At 39.9% G+C, this 16,739-nt stretch overlaps 1 protein-coding gene across 2 annotated transcripts in view; it reads left to right on the top strand.

The window, feature by feature from the left end:
* Positions 1 to 16,739, top strand: part of jar (Myosin heavy chain 95F jaguar) — a 633,758-nt gene that overhangs the window by 110,611 nt on the left and 506,408 nt on the right. For both annotated transcript variants that reach the window (XM_090379849.1, XM_090379848.1), the window contains exon 7: positions 6,418 to 6,515. In XM_090379849.1, coding sequence (XP_090235975.1) covers positions 6,418 to 6,515 — 98 coding nt within the window. The remainder of the gene's footprint in view (positions 1 to 6,417; positions 6,516 to 16,739) is intronic.

Raw genomic sequence — 16,739 nt, forward strand, 5'->3', positions numbered from 1 at the left:
GGTTGGGAATTATCTAAGAGATAAATGCACCATTGGAGAAGAGAAAATCACCAAGTTGTGATCTGTGGTGCTTAAAGGACCACTCAATATGACTGTGTGTACTTAGAAGGATTGTTTGTGAGGAAAAAGATCAAGCGTGTTGGCTGTATGGTTAGGATTGTCCGGTATTCTGATAGGTAAGTGAACAATCTGTGCAAGGTCATTAGTAATTTTAAAAGCCTCAGCATTTCGACCAGCTGGGTCTGTGTGTCTAGAAAATGGAAGCCAGCTGGAATTCTGAACATTAAATCACCAAGGGAAATTACTTCACTGTTAGAAAAATTGGACTGGAGAAAGTCAAGTTGCAGAGAGAGGAAGTCAAAGAGTTCCAAGGGATTAGTGGCGTGGCGCCTCCATAGCCAGGTTGGCAGGAGCATCAGTGTGTAGCACACGCTTCTTGATTAGACTGGTGTTCGAGCCCGTGACCACCAAATACGGATGATGCGGAATGGTCAGGGATTGACCACCCCATATCTCCGGAGCAATATTGCCTTAGTTGCTAATGCTCCTAAAACCCAAACAACAACAACATCCGAGGGATTAGTGGAGTTGGGAGAATGGTAGAGACTACAGATGAATTTAACCGAACAAGGTAGAGAGAATTTATGCCAGAGAAGGTCAAAAAGAGGAGATTCCAAATTTTCAAGTCTCTAACAGGGAATATCGGAATAGACATATGTACAAGTATCACCTTTGAAGTGAAAGAAATCATACAGCGAATAATTTGGACAACTAAGACGAGCAGTGGTTGAATCAACCAATAACTGAGATTCTGTCAGAAAAAGTACACGGGGGTTTGGCAGACTGTAAGTGGAAATGGACATCATTGAGATTAGAACTGAGACCACATATATTTGTGAAATGATCTAGGAAGTGTTGACTGTTTATTTGGCATCTAGTAGATGCCGTATAAATTAATTTGTCTATATAAACCCTGTTCATCTAGAGATATTGGAGGAGCAGCCTACAAAATAATAAAAGATGAGTGAGAAGTATGTACACTTAATGATTACTGAATTATGACCAACCCTATGAAAACTGAATGCGATCCATTGACTACTTGAGGTACGAGAGTGCGCAGTTAGTCGACCTACTTAGCATAGATAAGGTTTCGGTGGTTTAGTAGGTAGTAAATTTCCGAGCGTGATGGTTAAATGGAAGGATATATCGGACTTTGACGAAGGAAAGATTGTGGGTGCTCGACGAGCTGGTGCCTCAATTTCCCAAACGGCTGAACTGGTGGGGTGTTCGAGAGCCACCGTAGTTAAAGTGTACCAGGACTGATGTCAAAATAGTCAAACAATGACCTCATGGTAAAACTTCAGTCAGCGAAATTTTGATGTTAGAGGTGTGCGCCAGGTCCGACGAATTGTACAGGCGCAGCACTGCTGAAGAGTTGATTACCCAGAACAACATGGGCCAACCCAGAACAATATCTGGCATAACCATGCATCGCATGTTCGGGCTATACCAGCAGACGACCCATACGGCATCCTCTCCTAACCAAGGTTCATCAGCGTAAAAGACTCGCCTTGTGCAAAGAGCAGGCAAGTTGGATGTTAGAAGACTGAAACAAGGTGCTGGTCAGATGATTCATGTTATTTACTCCACACTGTGGATGGTCGTGTATGGATTTGGCTTCAACAACATTGAGGCTCTTGATCCATCATGCATGGTATCAAAAGTGTGCAGGCTGATGGAGGCAGTTGTATGGTGTGGGGCATGTTTCACTTGCAGGAACTTGGACCCCTGTGGCACAACGTATCACTGGTCTCCGCTATCGTCAACTGTTTGCTGACTGTGTAAACCTGCTATGTTACACTTTTTCTCGAATGGCGATGGTGTCTTCCAAGATGACACTGCGCCGAGCCATCCTGCACTTGTTGTGCAGGAATGGTTTGAGGAACACCGTTCTGACTTCCAGCATATCAATTGGCCTCTGAACTCTGCTGATTTCAATCCCATAGTGCACTTTTGGGACACTATTGGATTCACCAATCACCTCCATACCTGCATTGCTGACTGCATTACACACAGCTTCGTTCGTCGTACCTCCCGAATGCTTCCGACATCTTGTTGAATCAATCCCACATTGGATAGTTGCTGTACTGAGGGCAAAAGGAGGACCTACGAAGTATTAAGTAGGTGGTCATAATTCAGTGATCACTCAGTTTATATGTATAGCACAAGAAATTTCGAACAATGAAAAATGGAATAAAGTATGTAAATAATAATTAATTAAAAACTATTTTAAGTTCAACCAAAAAGAAAAATAAAATTTTTACAATAAAAAGGCAATCTAATGGAGCATTAGTATTCCAAAGGGATGCAACCTAAAGAAGTTTAAGCTACATTGAATAATACTTGCGATAATGTGAATGTTGTGTCTTTTTAGCTTAAGCTGAGAGTTCTGAATTAAAAGTTTTCTTCTGACATTATACAAGGAATCAAGCTTATATAGCATCAGCCAAAAAAGAAAAAAAAAAAACCTTCCTATTTCACCCATCCATTCAGCCCAAAGGTTTGTCTAGTTGAGCCTTGAATTTATTTAAGCTGTCAACTTCCACAACAGCAGATGGAAGTTTGTTCCAGCACTGCTCAGAAAATTTCATATCTCCCTGCACAGTTATCCCCAGGTCTTTTTCATTCTCCACTACCCTGAGTGTAGTACCACACAGTTGATATGTTACTCTGAGGTTACTGCTACCCATATGCAGCACTTTGCATTTGTCAATGTTAAACTTCAGTTGCTACCTCTCAGCCCATCTGATCAACTTGTCCAGATCCATCCTGTTGCAGTAGAATTTCATCCTTACTGTTATTAACAACCCTTCCAATGTTTGTATCATCTGCAACCTTGGCCATTAAGCCTGATATACCTTTATCAGTATCATTGATAAATATAGAAAACAATAATGAGCCCAACACGGACCCCTGGGGGACACTACTAATAACATTAGTCCATGAAGAGGTGTCCATCGATTACCACTCTCTGTCTACTCCCACTCAACCATCCCTTTATCTTTAGCAGCAACTTGCCCTTAATGCCATACTGCTCCAACTTGTACAGTAGTCTTCCATGCGCAACAGTATCAAAAGCTTTCCTCAAATCGAAGTATATGATATCGAAATAATTTTTTGCATTCAGTTCCTTTGTGACCACATCGTAGTATCCAATCAGATTGGTCAGACAATACTTCCCCTTAACAAACCCATGCTGTGTCTTAACATTAACTGCAGTCTTGTCTAGATGATTCTGCAGTGACTGTTATTTTCTCTGAAACAGAAGTTAAACTAACTGGTCTCTAATTACTCGTGTCACCTGTCAAGCTCCCCTTGTGAAGTGGGGGATACATTTGCACATCTCCAGTGTGTGGGGAACTTCCCTGAGTCTTGGACTTACAATCCCGTGATCCCGAATACCGGGATACCGGTCATTTTTTTCCGGTATTCAGATACCGGTATTGATACAAAAATACTGGTTTTTCGGTACTAATTAAAAAAAAAAAAAAAAAGTTTAAGTTTAATGACATAAAGGTTATAAAATCACCTTTATGTGATTATGACGTCCTTATCTCTACTAGCAAATGTTCGATAAATCATCTATAGGACACCATGCAACATTGCCGCCTGTCCACAATTCTCGGATAACTTCGTGTCTGACCGTATCGTAACTCCCAAGTCCCGTTCCTCCACTACTGACTTTAATTCAACTCCACCAAGTGTATTAGTTATTTTGGGGTTGCTGTTCTCCAGGTGTAAGATCTTGCATTTTGCTGAATTAAAGCATATAGCTGCCACTTTTCTGACCATCCCGGAAGTCTGTCTAGTTCTCTGAAGAAGCTCTGCTTGGCGACGACCATTAACTACTCCACTGATCTTTACATCATCTGCATGTTTAGACATCACACCCTATATCCCTTCATAGATGTCATTTAAGATAATCAAAAACAACAGTGGTCCCAATACTGATCCTTGGGGAACCGTGCTTCTTACTACATTAACCCAATCTGAGGAATAACCATTTATCACAACCCCCTGCCTGGTGCCCTCAAGCCATCGTGCTATCCATCTAATGATTTTCCCTATGATTCCAGCCTACTCCAACTTATAAAGTAACCGCTCATGTGGGACTGAGTCAAATGCTTTGCTGATATCTAAATAAACAATGCCAAAATTATTCTCTAAATCCAGCTCATGAGTGACCTGTCAAAATGGCTAACCAGATTTGTTAAACATTATTTTCTCTTTACAAAACCATGCTGTGTATCCTACAGAATTCCATTTCCATCTAAGCAATCTTAAATTCCACAATTGAACATTGCCTCCATGATTTTCCCTACTACTGAAGTTAGACTGGCCGGTCGGTAATTTCCTGTTACACTCCTATAACTGCCTTTATGTACCAATTTACACTAATCCAATGGAATGTCTCCTGAGTCCAGTATTGCTCTCATAATTAGCCTGAATGGTTCAATGCACTCACTTGCTGCCTCCTTTAAGATTATAGGGTATATGCCATCAACCACAGGAGCCTTACTCGCCTGTGGGTGCAAAAGTTTTCTCATTAAATCAACATGTGAAATTTCAGTATCATTAATTACATATTTTTCAACTTCACTCTCATAATTTCTCATTGATGTGAAGGGTTTTTCTTCTGTAAATATCAATGCAAAGTAACTGTCGAGTTCATCTGCAACATCAGTTGGGGTATCTAATACTGTCCCACGTCCATTGCATAAGGGTCCAATCTGATTTGTCCTCCTGTTCTTTGCATTTGTATATGTGAAAAATTCCTTAACTGCACTCTTTGCTCTCTTCTTTATTTCTTATCCCTACTCTTTGTTCTCTCCCAGATTCAGTAAAGATACTATAGTGAAAATTATATTTCACTTAATAAAACGTCTTTCTCCTTCAGAAAATGATGAAAATAATTCAACTATGGAAGACCAACATGGAACAGAATATCAGTGTTATGCAAATTCTTTCCAAAATATGAAATTGCCTGACTCCAATGAGATTTTAAAAGATGAACTTGAGTCAGAAATTAATGAAATACTTTTAACTATTTATGCTAAAAAAAGTTCAAAGCCTCGAAAATATGGACTGAGATCGTCTACGATTATCTCAGTACTAGAATAGAATCCGAAAGGGCATTTTCTGCCGCTAATCAAATATGTACCAAAATTAGATCCATTTTAAACGATCATACTATTGATTGCTTATGTTTCTTAAGAGCTCACTTTATTCGGACAGGTAGTGTGGATGTTTAAACATAACTAAACTTTGCAGTAACAATGTATTTTTTTGTTTTTAGAATAACTGTATTTTTAATGATTTTTTTCAGAATATTTATTATTGCAATAAATGTTTATTTAAAACTTGAATTAAAGTAATCACAGTACTTGTTTTTTCCTTACTTTATTAACTGTCATCAAAATTTATTGAGAAAAACGTTTGTTTTTGGAATACCGGTATTCCGGTTTCATAAATTAAAAATACCAAAATACCAGTATTAAGATTTTGACCGGTATTGTAAGCCCTACCTGAGTCCAAGGATGTCCTCATAATCATGGCTAAGGGCCTGCTTACTTCCTTTGCTACCTCCTTTAATATAACTGGGTAGATCCCATACGCCCCGGTGCCTTTCTTATGTTTAACTTCAACAATTTCTCCTCCACAAGTTATTACAAAATCATTTAACTCCTTGTCAGAGTTTGATAAGCTTCTGGCCTTGACTTCCCTACAGAATTCCTCATGTGTAAATGTAGATGCAAAATAACTCATTCAGTTTGTCAGTTACCTGAGTAGAATCACCAACAATCGAACCAGTCTTACTTCTTTGACCAATCTGATTCACCCCCTTCCTTCTAGAGTTTTTATAAGTAAAGAAATCTTTACTGTTTTTCTTTGCATCCTTTGCCAAAGATTTCTCATAATCTGCCTTTGCTTGCCTAATTTCCTTTGTGACTTGATTACAGACTATCCTATATCTACCATAGTCATCTGTGTCTCCTGATAATTTATATACATCCCATGCATTTTTCTTCTCTGCCATGATTCTCATTCTTTCATATGACATCCGTTTAGAATCTGACATATACATCATAAAGCTAATATTTGATGAGGATGAAATGTCTAATTGAAATTATTGAGATGTGGAGCTCTTAGATATTCTGTGGTGTATTTTATTGTGAAAGCAATATTATGTATAGCTTGAGAGCTGTGGTTAAGAATTTGATTTTAGAGCAAAATGAAATTTATTTAAATAAATTTGATAGACATACTTATGAAGGTTGTATATAAAACTCATCTGTTTTAAGTTAAAATAAAATATTGGCATTAGTGATAATGCATTATTTATTTGATTTTCATCAGCAAATCCTGTTTTGGAGGCATTTGGTAATGCAAAGACTATGAGAAATAATAACAGTAGTCGGTTTGGAAAGTTTATTGAAATTCACTTCAGTAGTAAAGTAAGTAACTATTCCTCTTTAAATTTTCAAATTAAATTAACATGTTCACAATTTTTTTCCATATCATATAAAATAGAATTTTGCAGTGAACAAGATTGCATTGTGCTGTTGTTGGCAGTGCCATAGTGTTGAGGAATTATACTGCTTGGCCATTTTATTAAGACTGGTTTTAGGCTATATGCAACAATCTGTACAAAAATATGTAAATTGAAAGGGGTCATGGTGTTAGATGTGTCCAGGAAAATGCTATAAAGCTCTGTAACTCAGCTAGTGCCCAAATCAGTTCTTTTTGGCAGTAGAATCTGTGTAGTCCTCATTGACAGGGTACGAGATATGATTTTCAATGAATTTGCAGCAGAGATGATGGTTGCACTTATTACATGATCAGAGATTAGTGCCCTTACAATCTTTATCAAATGGAAAACATCTGGAATACATCTATGAACAGATGCAACTGCATCTGTTCATGGATCTATTCCAGTTGTTTTCCAGATTAAAAGATAAGACGACAGAGTGAGATGCACTATGCAGGGCTGTTGAAGTGAATGAGGAGTGCATGATCAACACACACACACACACACACATACAAGTCAAAAGGGTTGCAAATTTGACTTTCATACTAATAAACTTTCAGCAACAATAAATTTTCATTATTAAAATTGCAACAGTTCATAACAGAAGTACTGAACCATTTAGGTAGGGGACCACTTTGAAAGATATACTATGTTAGCCAGAGAATTCAAATAGCTTTATCATAACTAAACAAAACTGAATATTATTATAAAAATAGTAAAATAGGAAAGGGAATACTGATTCATCCTTATGAAACAAATCATAGGAAGGAAAATGATGAAAGATTAACATTTATCAAATGTTTTCCAAAATAGTTTCATCTTCATTTGAAAGGCTGTGTTGCCAAAACATATCAGAAATAAGTTTGGTATTTGAGTTGTCAATAATATTTGCAGATGTTTCGAGCAGTCACAGCTCCTCTGTGACTGGTGGAAACTATCTTACTGAAACCAGATTTGAGGGAAGCTTAGCCATCTGTTTTTGGTGAATATTGTTGATATTGCCACTTCCCAAATAATGAACTTACTTCTTGGCAAAATCAGATTTATTAACTAACTGTGGAATTTATTAATTAACTGTGGAATTGGGAAGATCTTGTCCTAATTCCACAGTAGAATAATGTTACTTGTTAATATTATGTCATAAGTAACATGAAAATTACTTATGACTCTTGGAAGGAGCCACATGAAGATTTGCTAACAGCTGTAGGTTGAGCATCCCTGTTTTACAACAAACAATAAATAGTGAAAATATTCTTATCAATAATAAAAGTAATAATTTTTATCATATATAGTTATTTAACCCCAAGGACTCACATCTGGTGAGTATGGGCTTGGCACACCCAAGGTCCTGAGCTGGATAACACCATTCTTCTATTTCTTGGTGATTTCCTTCTACTTTTTGACTCTCTCTCTCTCTCTCTCTCTCTCTCTCTCTCTCTCTCTCACAGGGTAATTCGGGAATTTTTTTTTTTTTTTGGCTGGTGCAGCTTAAGCTTCGGGCTTCCTTGCTCCATGTGGCTATTAATAAAAATAAAAAAAATAAAAAAATATATGCAGATCTTGAATCACAGTGAAGTAATTTGCATACAAATTTAACAGATACTTATTTGAGATACATTTCAAAGTGATTGAAATGGCTTAAAACATTTAATGATTGAGATTATTAAATGCTTTTAATGATCTCAATAAATATAATTATTGAGATCATTAAAAACATTTAAAAATCATTTTTCTGGATGCAAAAGAAATAGAAAGGGTACCAGATATTTCAATTGCATTTCAAAATTTTCCACCCTTTCTGTTTTTTATGCAACCAGAGAAATTTCGTTATGAATTATTTAAGATCTACAGTGCTTCAGGAAAGACCTTGCTGTATAAATAGATATTTCAGAAAGAATTCGTATGGATGATATAATGAAAGAATGTGCAAAAACTAAAGGCACAAAAAAATTAACATGTTAAATTATATTTTGTGTTGTTTCAATATTTTTTTTGTAAAATAATGTGCTTTTCATTTTAAGTATTTTACCGTATGTTTCAAGTTATTTCTAAATTATAAAAAATAGTAAATTTGTTTTTCACGTGTTTCATTCAGCACATTTTAAAATTTACACAGAGGATTAGGAATGAGCCTGGCTCTATGTTTGGAGTTAACTGTCAGTAATTGCCACACAACATAAAAATTAACCTCTGCATTTAATTAGCATTTTTAGCATTAGCATTAGTAGAGGCATATGATGCAAGAAAGCAAGTTTATGCAGTATCACCAAAAAAAAAAAAAAAAAAAAACACTTCCATTTCACCCCTCCGTTCGTTCGAAATACCTATCCAGCTGAGCCTTAAATCTATTTAGGCTATCAACTTCCACGACAAGGGATGGAAGTCTATTCCACCAACCAACTACCCGCTGGCTAAAGGCAAATTTCTGCACATCTATCCTACATCTGTCTTTCCTCAATTTGAATTTATGCCCTCTCAGGTGATTATTCTGAGCAAGAGAAAGAATCCCATCAGCATTGAACATGCTCAAACCATTCAAGGCTTTATATACCTCTATCAGATCACCTCGCTGGTGCCTAGTCTCCAGACTCTGTAATTTGCAAAACTTTAGCCTTTCTTCGTAAGAGTACCCCTTTGTTCCATTCACTAATCTTGTTGCCCTTCTCTGTATTCGTTCCAGCAGCTCTACATCCTTCTTGAAATGAGGCCTCCAGACCTGTATACGGTACTCAAGGTATGGCCTGACCATTGCTTTATACAAGGGAATAATCACCTCCTTATCTCTGCTAGCAAAATTCCTGTATATCATTGACAAGACACCATGAGCTACTCTTGCAGCCTGTCTGCACTCTCAGAGAACTTCATATCTGCCTGCACAATTACCCCCAGGTCCTTTTCATTCTCTACCACTGTCAGCGTAGTACCACAGAGTTGATACGTTGCTGTTTCCGATATGTAGTACTTTACATTTGTCAATGTTAAACTTCATTTGCCACCTCTCAGCCCATCTGCTCAACCTTTCCAGATCCTGTTGCAGCAGCATAATGTCAGTAGTATCCTTGACAACCCTGCCAACCTTTGTATCATCTGCAAACTTGGACATTAAGCTTGATATACCATCATCAATATCATTTATAAATACAGAAAACAATAATGGACCCAACACTGAACCCTAAGGGACTCCACTAATAACATTAGTCCACGATGAGCAGTGTCCATTGATTACCACTCTGTCTTCTTCCCCTCAACCACCCCTTTATCCATAGCAGCAATTTGCCTCCAATGCCACACTGCTCCAATTTGTGCAGCAGTCTTCCATGTGCAACAGTATCAAAAGCCTTTCTAAGATCCAAGTATATAATATCAAAGTTATTCCCTGCATCCAGTTCTTTTGTGACTGCATCATAGTATCCAATCAAATTGGTCAGGTAAACCTTCCTCTTAACAAAACTATGCTGTGTCCGAGCTATAACTGAAGTCTTGTCTAGATGCTGCTGCAGTGCTTTTTAACCAGTGCCTCCATTAATTTTGCGGGACCAGAAGTTAAACTCACAGATCTATAATTACTTGTGTCAGCCTTTGTGACTTGGAGTCACATTTGCACATCTCCAGTCCATGGGTACCTCCCCTGAGTCCAAGGAAGCTCTCATAATTATGGCTAAGGGTTTGCTTACTTCCTTTGCTGCCTCCTTTAATATAACTGGATAGATCCCATCCACCCCAGGTGCCTTTCTTGTGTTTCTCTTCAACAATTTCTCCTCCACTTTACTCTCAGTTATTACAAGATTCTCTAGCTTACTGCCAGAGTTGAATACACCTCTGGCATTCCCCTCGCTGAATAACTCCTCATGTGTGAATGTCAATGCAAAATATCCTTTTAGTTTGTTAGCTACCTAAGCAGGATCATCGACAGTTGACCCATCGATATCAAGTGGACCAATCTGATTCATCCCCTTCCTTCTAGAGTTTACATAAGTAAAGAACTCTTTGCTGTTTTTCTTTGCATCCCTTGCCAAAGATTTCTCGTAATCTGCCTTCGTCTGCCAAACCTCCTTTGTAACTTGGTTACAGATCAACTTGTATCTATCATAGGCTTTCATGTCACCCATTAATTTATATGTATCCCATGCATTTTTCTTCTCTTTCATATGTCTCTTTAATTCATCTGACATCCATTTAGGCCTAAACCTTGAACAATATTTCTTAGTTGGTATATAAAGCCTAGTAGCTTCCAAGATAAGTTCTTTGAATGCTTCCCATTTTGAATTTGCTGTTGGTAAAATCATTAGTTGGTCCCACTGTATAGAATTTAAATACTGTCTCAGACCATTGTAGTCGCTTTTACGAAAGCAATCTTTGGTACCATACCGGTAGTTGACACGATGATCGTAATGGTCAATACTTGCATATGCCACATCTCCTTGACCTCATGTCTCAGGTTCGTGTACTTCCTAATAGTATGCCCCTGATGGTAGTTACCTCTTTGAGTAAATCCCACTTCAGCACACTGTGATCACTGCCACCTAGTGGTTCCTTTATCTGCAGATTCTTAATGCGTGAAGAATCACTACTGATAATATCTTGTACATTCATGGTTTTCTTCCTTTCTAGATCTATCCAGTGGGCTAAGCCGTTATGGGTAACTTTGCTACTCCACAGGTTATCGAGCTCTTCTAGTTCCTTCCTTTCATCTTATCGAAATTTCCCGTAGAAGGCTCTCTGGTTTTCATCAAATATTCTGTTTCTTTTCCTGTGGGCACTCCTTGTAACCACAAAATCTCTTGCTGAGTTCCAGGATTTTCTTGTTGAGGGTTTGAACATGTTCTTTGATCCTTTGATTATAGGTCTCGTGTTTGTGTTAGATATTGTCTTTCTTGAGGATGGTCTTCACTTTTCTGATCAGATTCTTATTTTTGTTATGCCATTGGTACTGGGTTAGTTGGCCTGTCTTTACTGTTATCTTATCTTCTGTAGCTTCTTTCCAAGGCTGGTGGTTCCTTGTCAAATCGTTTTGTGTTATTTGTTCTGTGGTGTCCCTTCCATTCATCCTCGTGGCTGCTACAGCACCACAGTAAATGTCTGTGCAGAAGGTGCCTAGTATTACTTTGTTGTTGTTGTTGAGATAATCTCAATATTGTTTGCTTATTGACGTGGTCTGCTTGCCACAGGATTATGTTAAGTTTCTGCTGCTTTGGTAATGTGTAATGTGTGAGTCTTTGTGAGGTCTATTTTGGATATCACAATCTTGTCTGTTTCCCCTTCGGCTGCTGTGGGTTGTAGTTCTTGTACTTGCTGTTCTTCCTCCAGTTCTGGTTCTGTTGTGTTAGCATTCATTATTGTTTGTAATTGGTTGCATTCTGTGTGATAGCCATATGGAGACAGTCTCTGATTTTCAAACTGACCCCACTGCCTAAGGTCTGAACCGGAGTGACTATCCTGTGCCACACTCAATGTAGTATATTCACTATTTCTTCTTCTCATCGTCGTCCAACTATGGAGGTGGATCTATTTTGGTTTTCACTTTTGCATCCAGTGGTGGGTGGTAGTTATGGGAGCGACGTCAGGTGGTGCCATTCTCTTTCTTAGCCGTCACTTCGACCTTGGGAAGGTAGATAGATCCGATGAAGTGACTTTTGCGATTTTCTTCCTCCTGCCTGCCATTTTCTCCCTCACCCTTTGTGGTGCGATTCGAACCTGGGTCCATGCTATTGGCAGTCCAGCATTGTAACCACTGGGCTAATCACCCCCCTTTATTATTATTATTATTATTATTATTATTGTTGCTCTTATATTATTTCTCCCTGATTGGGGGATCCAACTCCATGACGGGTACTGCTACCAAGTACACAGAGTGGTTGTAATGTCTGGTATTACTGTTGATCGAGGAAATCTGCGACTATCCTACAGGTGTTCAGGATTGCGACTTTCTGGAGTTTCTTGTAGGTGTTCTCTGGGAGACCTATTGCTGCTACGCTGCTATGTAGAGTCTTTGGTACCATACCGGTAGTTGACACGATGATCGTAATGGTCAATACTTGCATATGCCACATCTCCTTGACCTCATGTCTCAGGTTCGTGTACTTCCTAATTTTTTTGTCCCCATGGGTTTTCTGGACATTGCTAGTGTTGGGCACCGCTATGTCAATCAGGTAGGTAGCCTTTTCCATCTTGTCCACAAGGGTTATGTCCAGTCTGTTGTGTGGGAAGATCTTATCAAATTATTATTATTATTATTATTGCTCTTATATTATTTCTCCCTGATTGGGAGTTCCACCTTGTGAGGGGAATTGCAACCAAGTACACAAGGTGGTTGTTGTTATGTCTGGTGTTACTGTTGGTCGAGGAATTCTCTGACTATCCTACAGGTGTTCAGGATTGACTTTCTGGAGTTCCTTGTAGGTGTTCGCTGGGAGACCCATTGCTGCTAGGCTATTATGTAGGGTCTTTGGCACTATACCTATGGTTGACACGATGATCGGGATGGTCGTTACTTGTTGCATATGACACATCTCTTTGATCTTCTATCTTAGGTTCGTGTACTTCCTGATTTTTTTCCCCATGAGTTTTCTGTAGGTTGCCAGTGTCGGGTACCTCTATGTCAATCAGATAGGTAGCCTTTTCCTTTTTGTCCACAAGGGTTATGTCTGGTCTGTTGTGTGGGATTGTCCTATCCATTATTATGGCGCAGTCTCAGTACAACTTGTGAGTTGGGGTCTCTACTACTGCCTGGGGATTGTACCTGTAGTACGGTACACTTTCTTCGATCAACTGGTATTTCCTTGCTAGCTTCTGATGTATTAATCTGGCTACCTGGTTGTCTATGAGTGTACTCAGTCTGGGTGATCACCTTACATCCCGCAGTGATGTGTTGTATCGTTTCTGAGGCCAGGTGGCATCATTGACATGTGTCATCGAACACTCCAGGTTCCTTGGTGATGTATTTTCTATAATTCCTGGTGTTGATTACCTGGTCTTGGATGGCGAGCATGAATCCTTCAGTCTTGGGGAAGAGCATCCCACTTGTGAGCCATGCATTGGAAACAATTTTATCTATGTGATCTTCATGAAGATCATTGTAGTGTCTGCCATGGAGTGTCTTCTCTGCCCATCTTTGTAGCTTTGTTTGTGCCTCCTGGTTGTGGGGTAAACCACTTGTCTATCTTCCTTATGGCCTGGTGGAGTGCTGCTGTGTGTTTCTGGAAGTAATCCTTCAGGTTAACTATCGCTGTCTTCTATTGCTCAGTGAGGTCTATCAAACCCATTCCTCCTTCTTTCTGTGCAAATGTCAGTCTCTCCACAGCAGATTTCAGGTGGTGTTGGCGGCTCTTAGTCATCATTGTCCTTGTCTTTCTCATGATATCCTCCAGCTCGGTGTTAGTCTAATCTATGATCCCGAAGGAGTATGTTAGCACCGGTACTGCATAGGTGTTTATGGCTTTAACTGTGTTCCCTTTGTTCAGCTTTACTTTCAGCTGACTTCTGAGTCTGATGGTATTTTTTGCTCAGGCAGGCCTTAATTTCCTTGTGCTGTAACTTCTGAGCCTGCATCATCCCCAAGTATTTGTAGACCTTTCCCTCTGTCATGGCTTCGATCTCTTTACCAGTCTGTAACTGGTAGTTTTGGTTGACTAATTTTCCCTGGTGCAATTTGTAGGTCTTGCATTTGTCTAGACCAAATTCCATCCTAATATCATTGCTGAATTCTTCGGTGATCTGGAGTAGTTGCTGGAGGTGCTTCTCGGTTCCCATGTAGAGCTTGATGTCATCCATATACATCAGGTGGGTGAGGGTGTACAGGTTCTTCTTTCCCTCTTTGAGGTTATATCTGTACTTGCTACTGTTGACCATTGTAGATAGCGGGTTAAGTGCTAGACAGAACCACAATGGGCTCAGGGCATCTCCCTGAAAGATTCCTCTCCCGATGGGGATTGGCTTGGTTGTGATGTTTTCAACCTTAATGGTGGTACTCCATTCATGGAAGTTTGTCACAATCTGATTGACTTTGTAGACGTTCAGCGCCTCTATTAGCCAGCTATGAGGCATGGAGTCGAAGGCCTTGTGGTAATCGATGTAGGCTGTGTACACGTTGCAGCGCTTCTTGTAGGCTTGCTCCTTAACTGCGGCATCTATGGTTAATTGCTCCTTGCATCCTTTGCTCAGCCGCTTGCATCCTTTCTGCTGTTCGGCCATTATGTTCTGGCTCTCCAAGTGGTCTGATATTTCCTGGTTATGCAGCTGGTCAGGATCTTGTACATTGTTGGGAGGCAGGTGATTGGTCTATATTTCACTGGGTTTCTTGTATCTTTGTCTTTAGGCTTCAGATATGTCATTCCTTGATTGAAAAACTTCAGGATTGTCTCTGGGTGCCTTATCATTCAGGTGAACTGCTCTGCCAGGTGCTCATGTGTGCAAGTGAGCTTCTTGTACCAATAGTTGTGGACATTATCTATTCCTGGAGTTTGCCAGTTGTGAGAGTTCTTGATCGTCTGTTTTAATTCTTCCCGAATCTCTCACCCTCTCATTTCTTGTACATCCTCAGTTTTCTTGCGTTCTAGTTCTGTCCATGGGGGCTCGGCTGTTGTCTTACTTCCCTGCTCCAAATGTTTCCCCAAAACTCCTCAATCGTCTTCTGCTTGGGTGGTCCGTTCCCTGCTTTAGCATCTTCTCCAAGACTCCTGTAGAAGCCTCTTTGGTCATCTTCGAAGATTCGCTTGTTTATTTTCCTCTGGGAGCTCTCTTTGTATTGGCGTAGTCTCTTGCTGAATGCGAGGAGATTTTGCTTCAGTGTGTCCAAGTACTCTCCTGTTCTCTGATTTTTTTGTCTGATATTTGCTGTGGATGCTGTCTCTCTTGAGGATGCTCTTTACTTTTCCAATCAATTTCTTACTTCTATTATCCCGTTGGTACTGGGTCAGTTGGCCTATCTCGACTCTTAATTCTATCTTCTTCTTTCCCAAGCTGGCGGTTCCTTCTGTTTTCCGTTCTTCTTCTGCTGGTCTCTCATTTCTCTTCTATTAATCCTCATGGCTGCTACCGCAGCACAATACATGGCTGTGTGGATGCCCTCCATTGTTGCACCATTGCTGTCGAGGTAATGCAGTATTATGTGCTGATTGAGATGGTCTGTGACTCTCCACAAGGTTCTATTCAGCCTCTGCTTCGGTATCACGAGTCTTTGTGGGATCCATTCCTTTGAATTCTGTTAGGGCCTCCTTCCACTTGTCCTGTATTCTGGATATCATGACCTCGTCTCTTTCCACTTCAGCTGCTGCTGTGGGTTGTATTTCTTCTTCCTCTGGTTCGGTGGTGGTATGTTCTTCCTCCTCTGGTTCTGTATTCTTTATCCTTTGTAGTTGATCGCTCACGTCCTGCTTGATTTTTTCCAAGATTGCAGGAGCTATCAGGTTCTTCGCAACAATGGTCCTTCTCTGGTCTGCTATTCGCTGTTCGGTGACTTGAATATCTGGGAATTGTTCCAGCTACTTGGTATGTAGTCTTGCCCTGTAAGTTGTCATATCAGTCTCCAGCTTCATTATTTCGTAGTATGCTTGCATGATGTACGTATTTGTTTCGATGCTCCACTTCATTCATTGGCGTTTTCTCCCTTCCTGCATGGTCACTAGCACAGTTGCGCAGGAAGCACTTCCAGTTGGTGGGGCTGGATGGGCTTGCCCTTCTCTTGTGGTAGCCATACGGGGAGCAGTGCCACTTGCTTCACTGTCTTCCTCGGGAGACCATCTCTTATTTTCGAACCGACCCCTGTGCCTAAGCCCTGAACACGGGTGACTTTATCCTGCGCTACACTCGACAGTATGATATAATATTTCACTGAGACATCATCCATCTGTGGAGGTCGACCTGTTTAGTTTCGGCTTATGCCCAGTGGTAGTTCTTGTGAGGGATGCCAGATGGCGCCACAGTCTGCCTTAGCCGCTACTTCAACCTTGGGGTAGGTAGATCCCTTGGAGCAACTTTCGCGATGTTATTTTATTTATTTATTAATTTTTATTACTATTAATTAATTTATTACTATTATTATACCAGTCTCCCAGCATGATGGAGTTGTGTTCGCTTCCTCCAAGGCAGTATTCAAACTGGTGCATCAGGCTGGTAGTCCAGTGTTGTAACCACTGGGCCATCGCGTCCCTAA

The sequence above is a fragment of the Mastigoproctus giganteus genome, chromosome 8 (genome assembly GCF_048544385.1).
Source record: "Mastigoproctus giganteus isolate SK-2022 chromosome 8, ASM4854438v1, whole genome shotgun sequence".
Lineage (NCBI taxonomy): Eukaryota > Metazoa > Arthropoda > Arachnida > Uropygi > Thelyphonidae > Mastigoproctus > Mastigoproctus giganteus.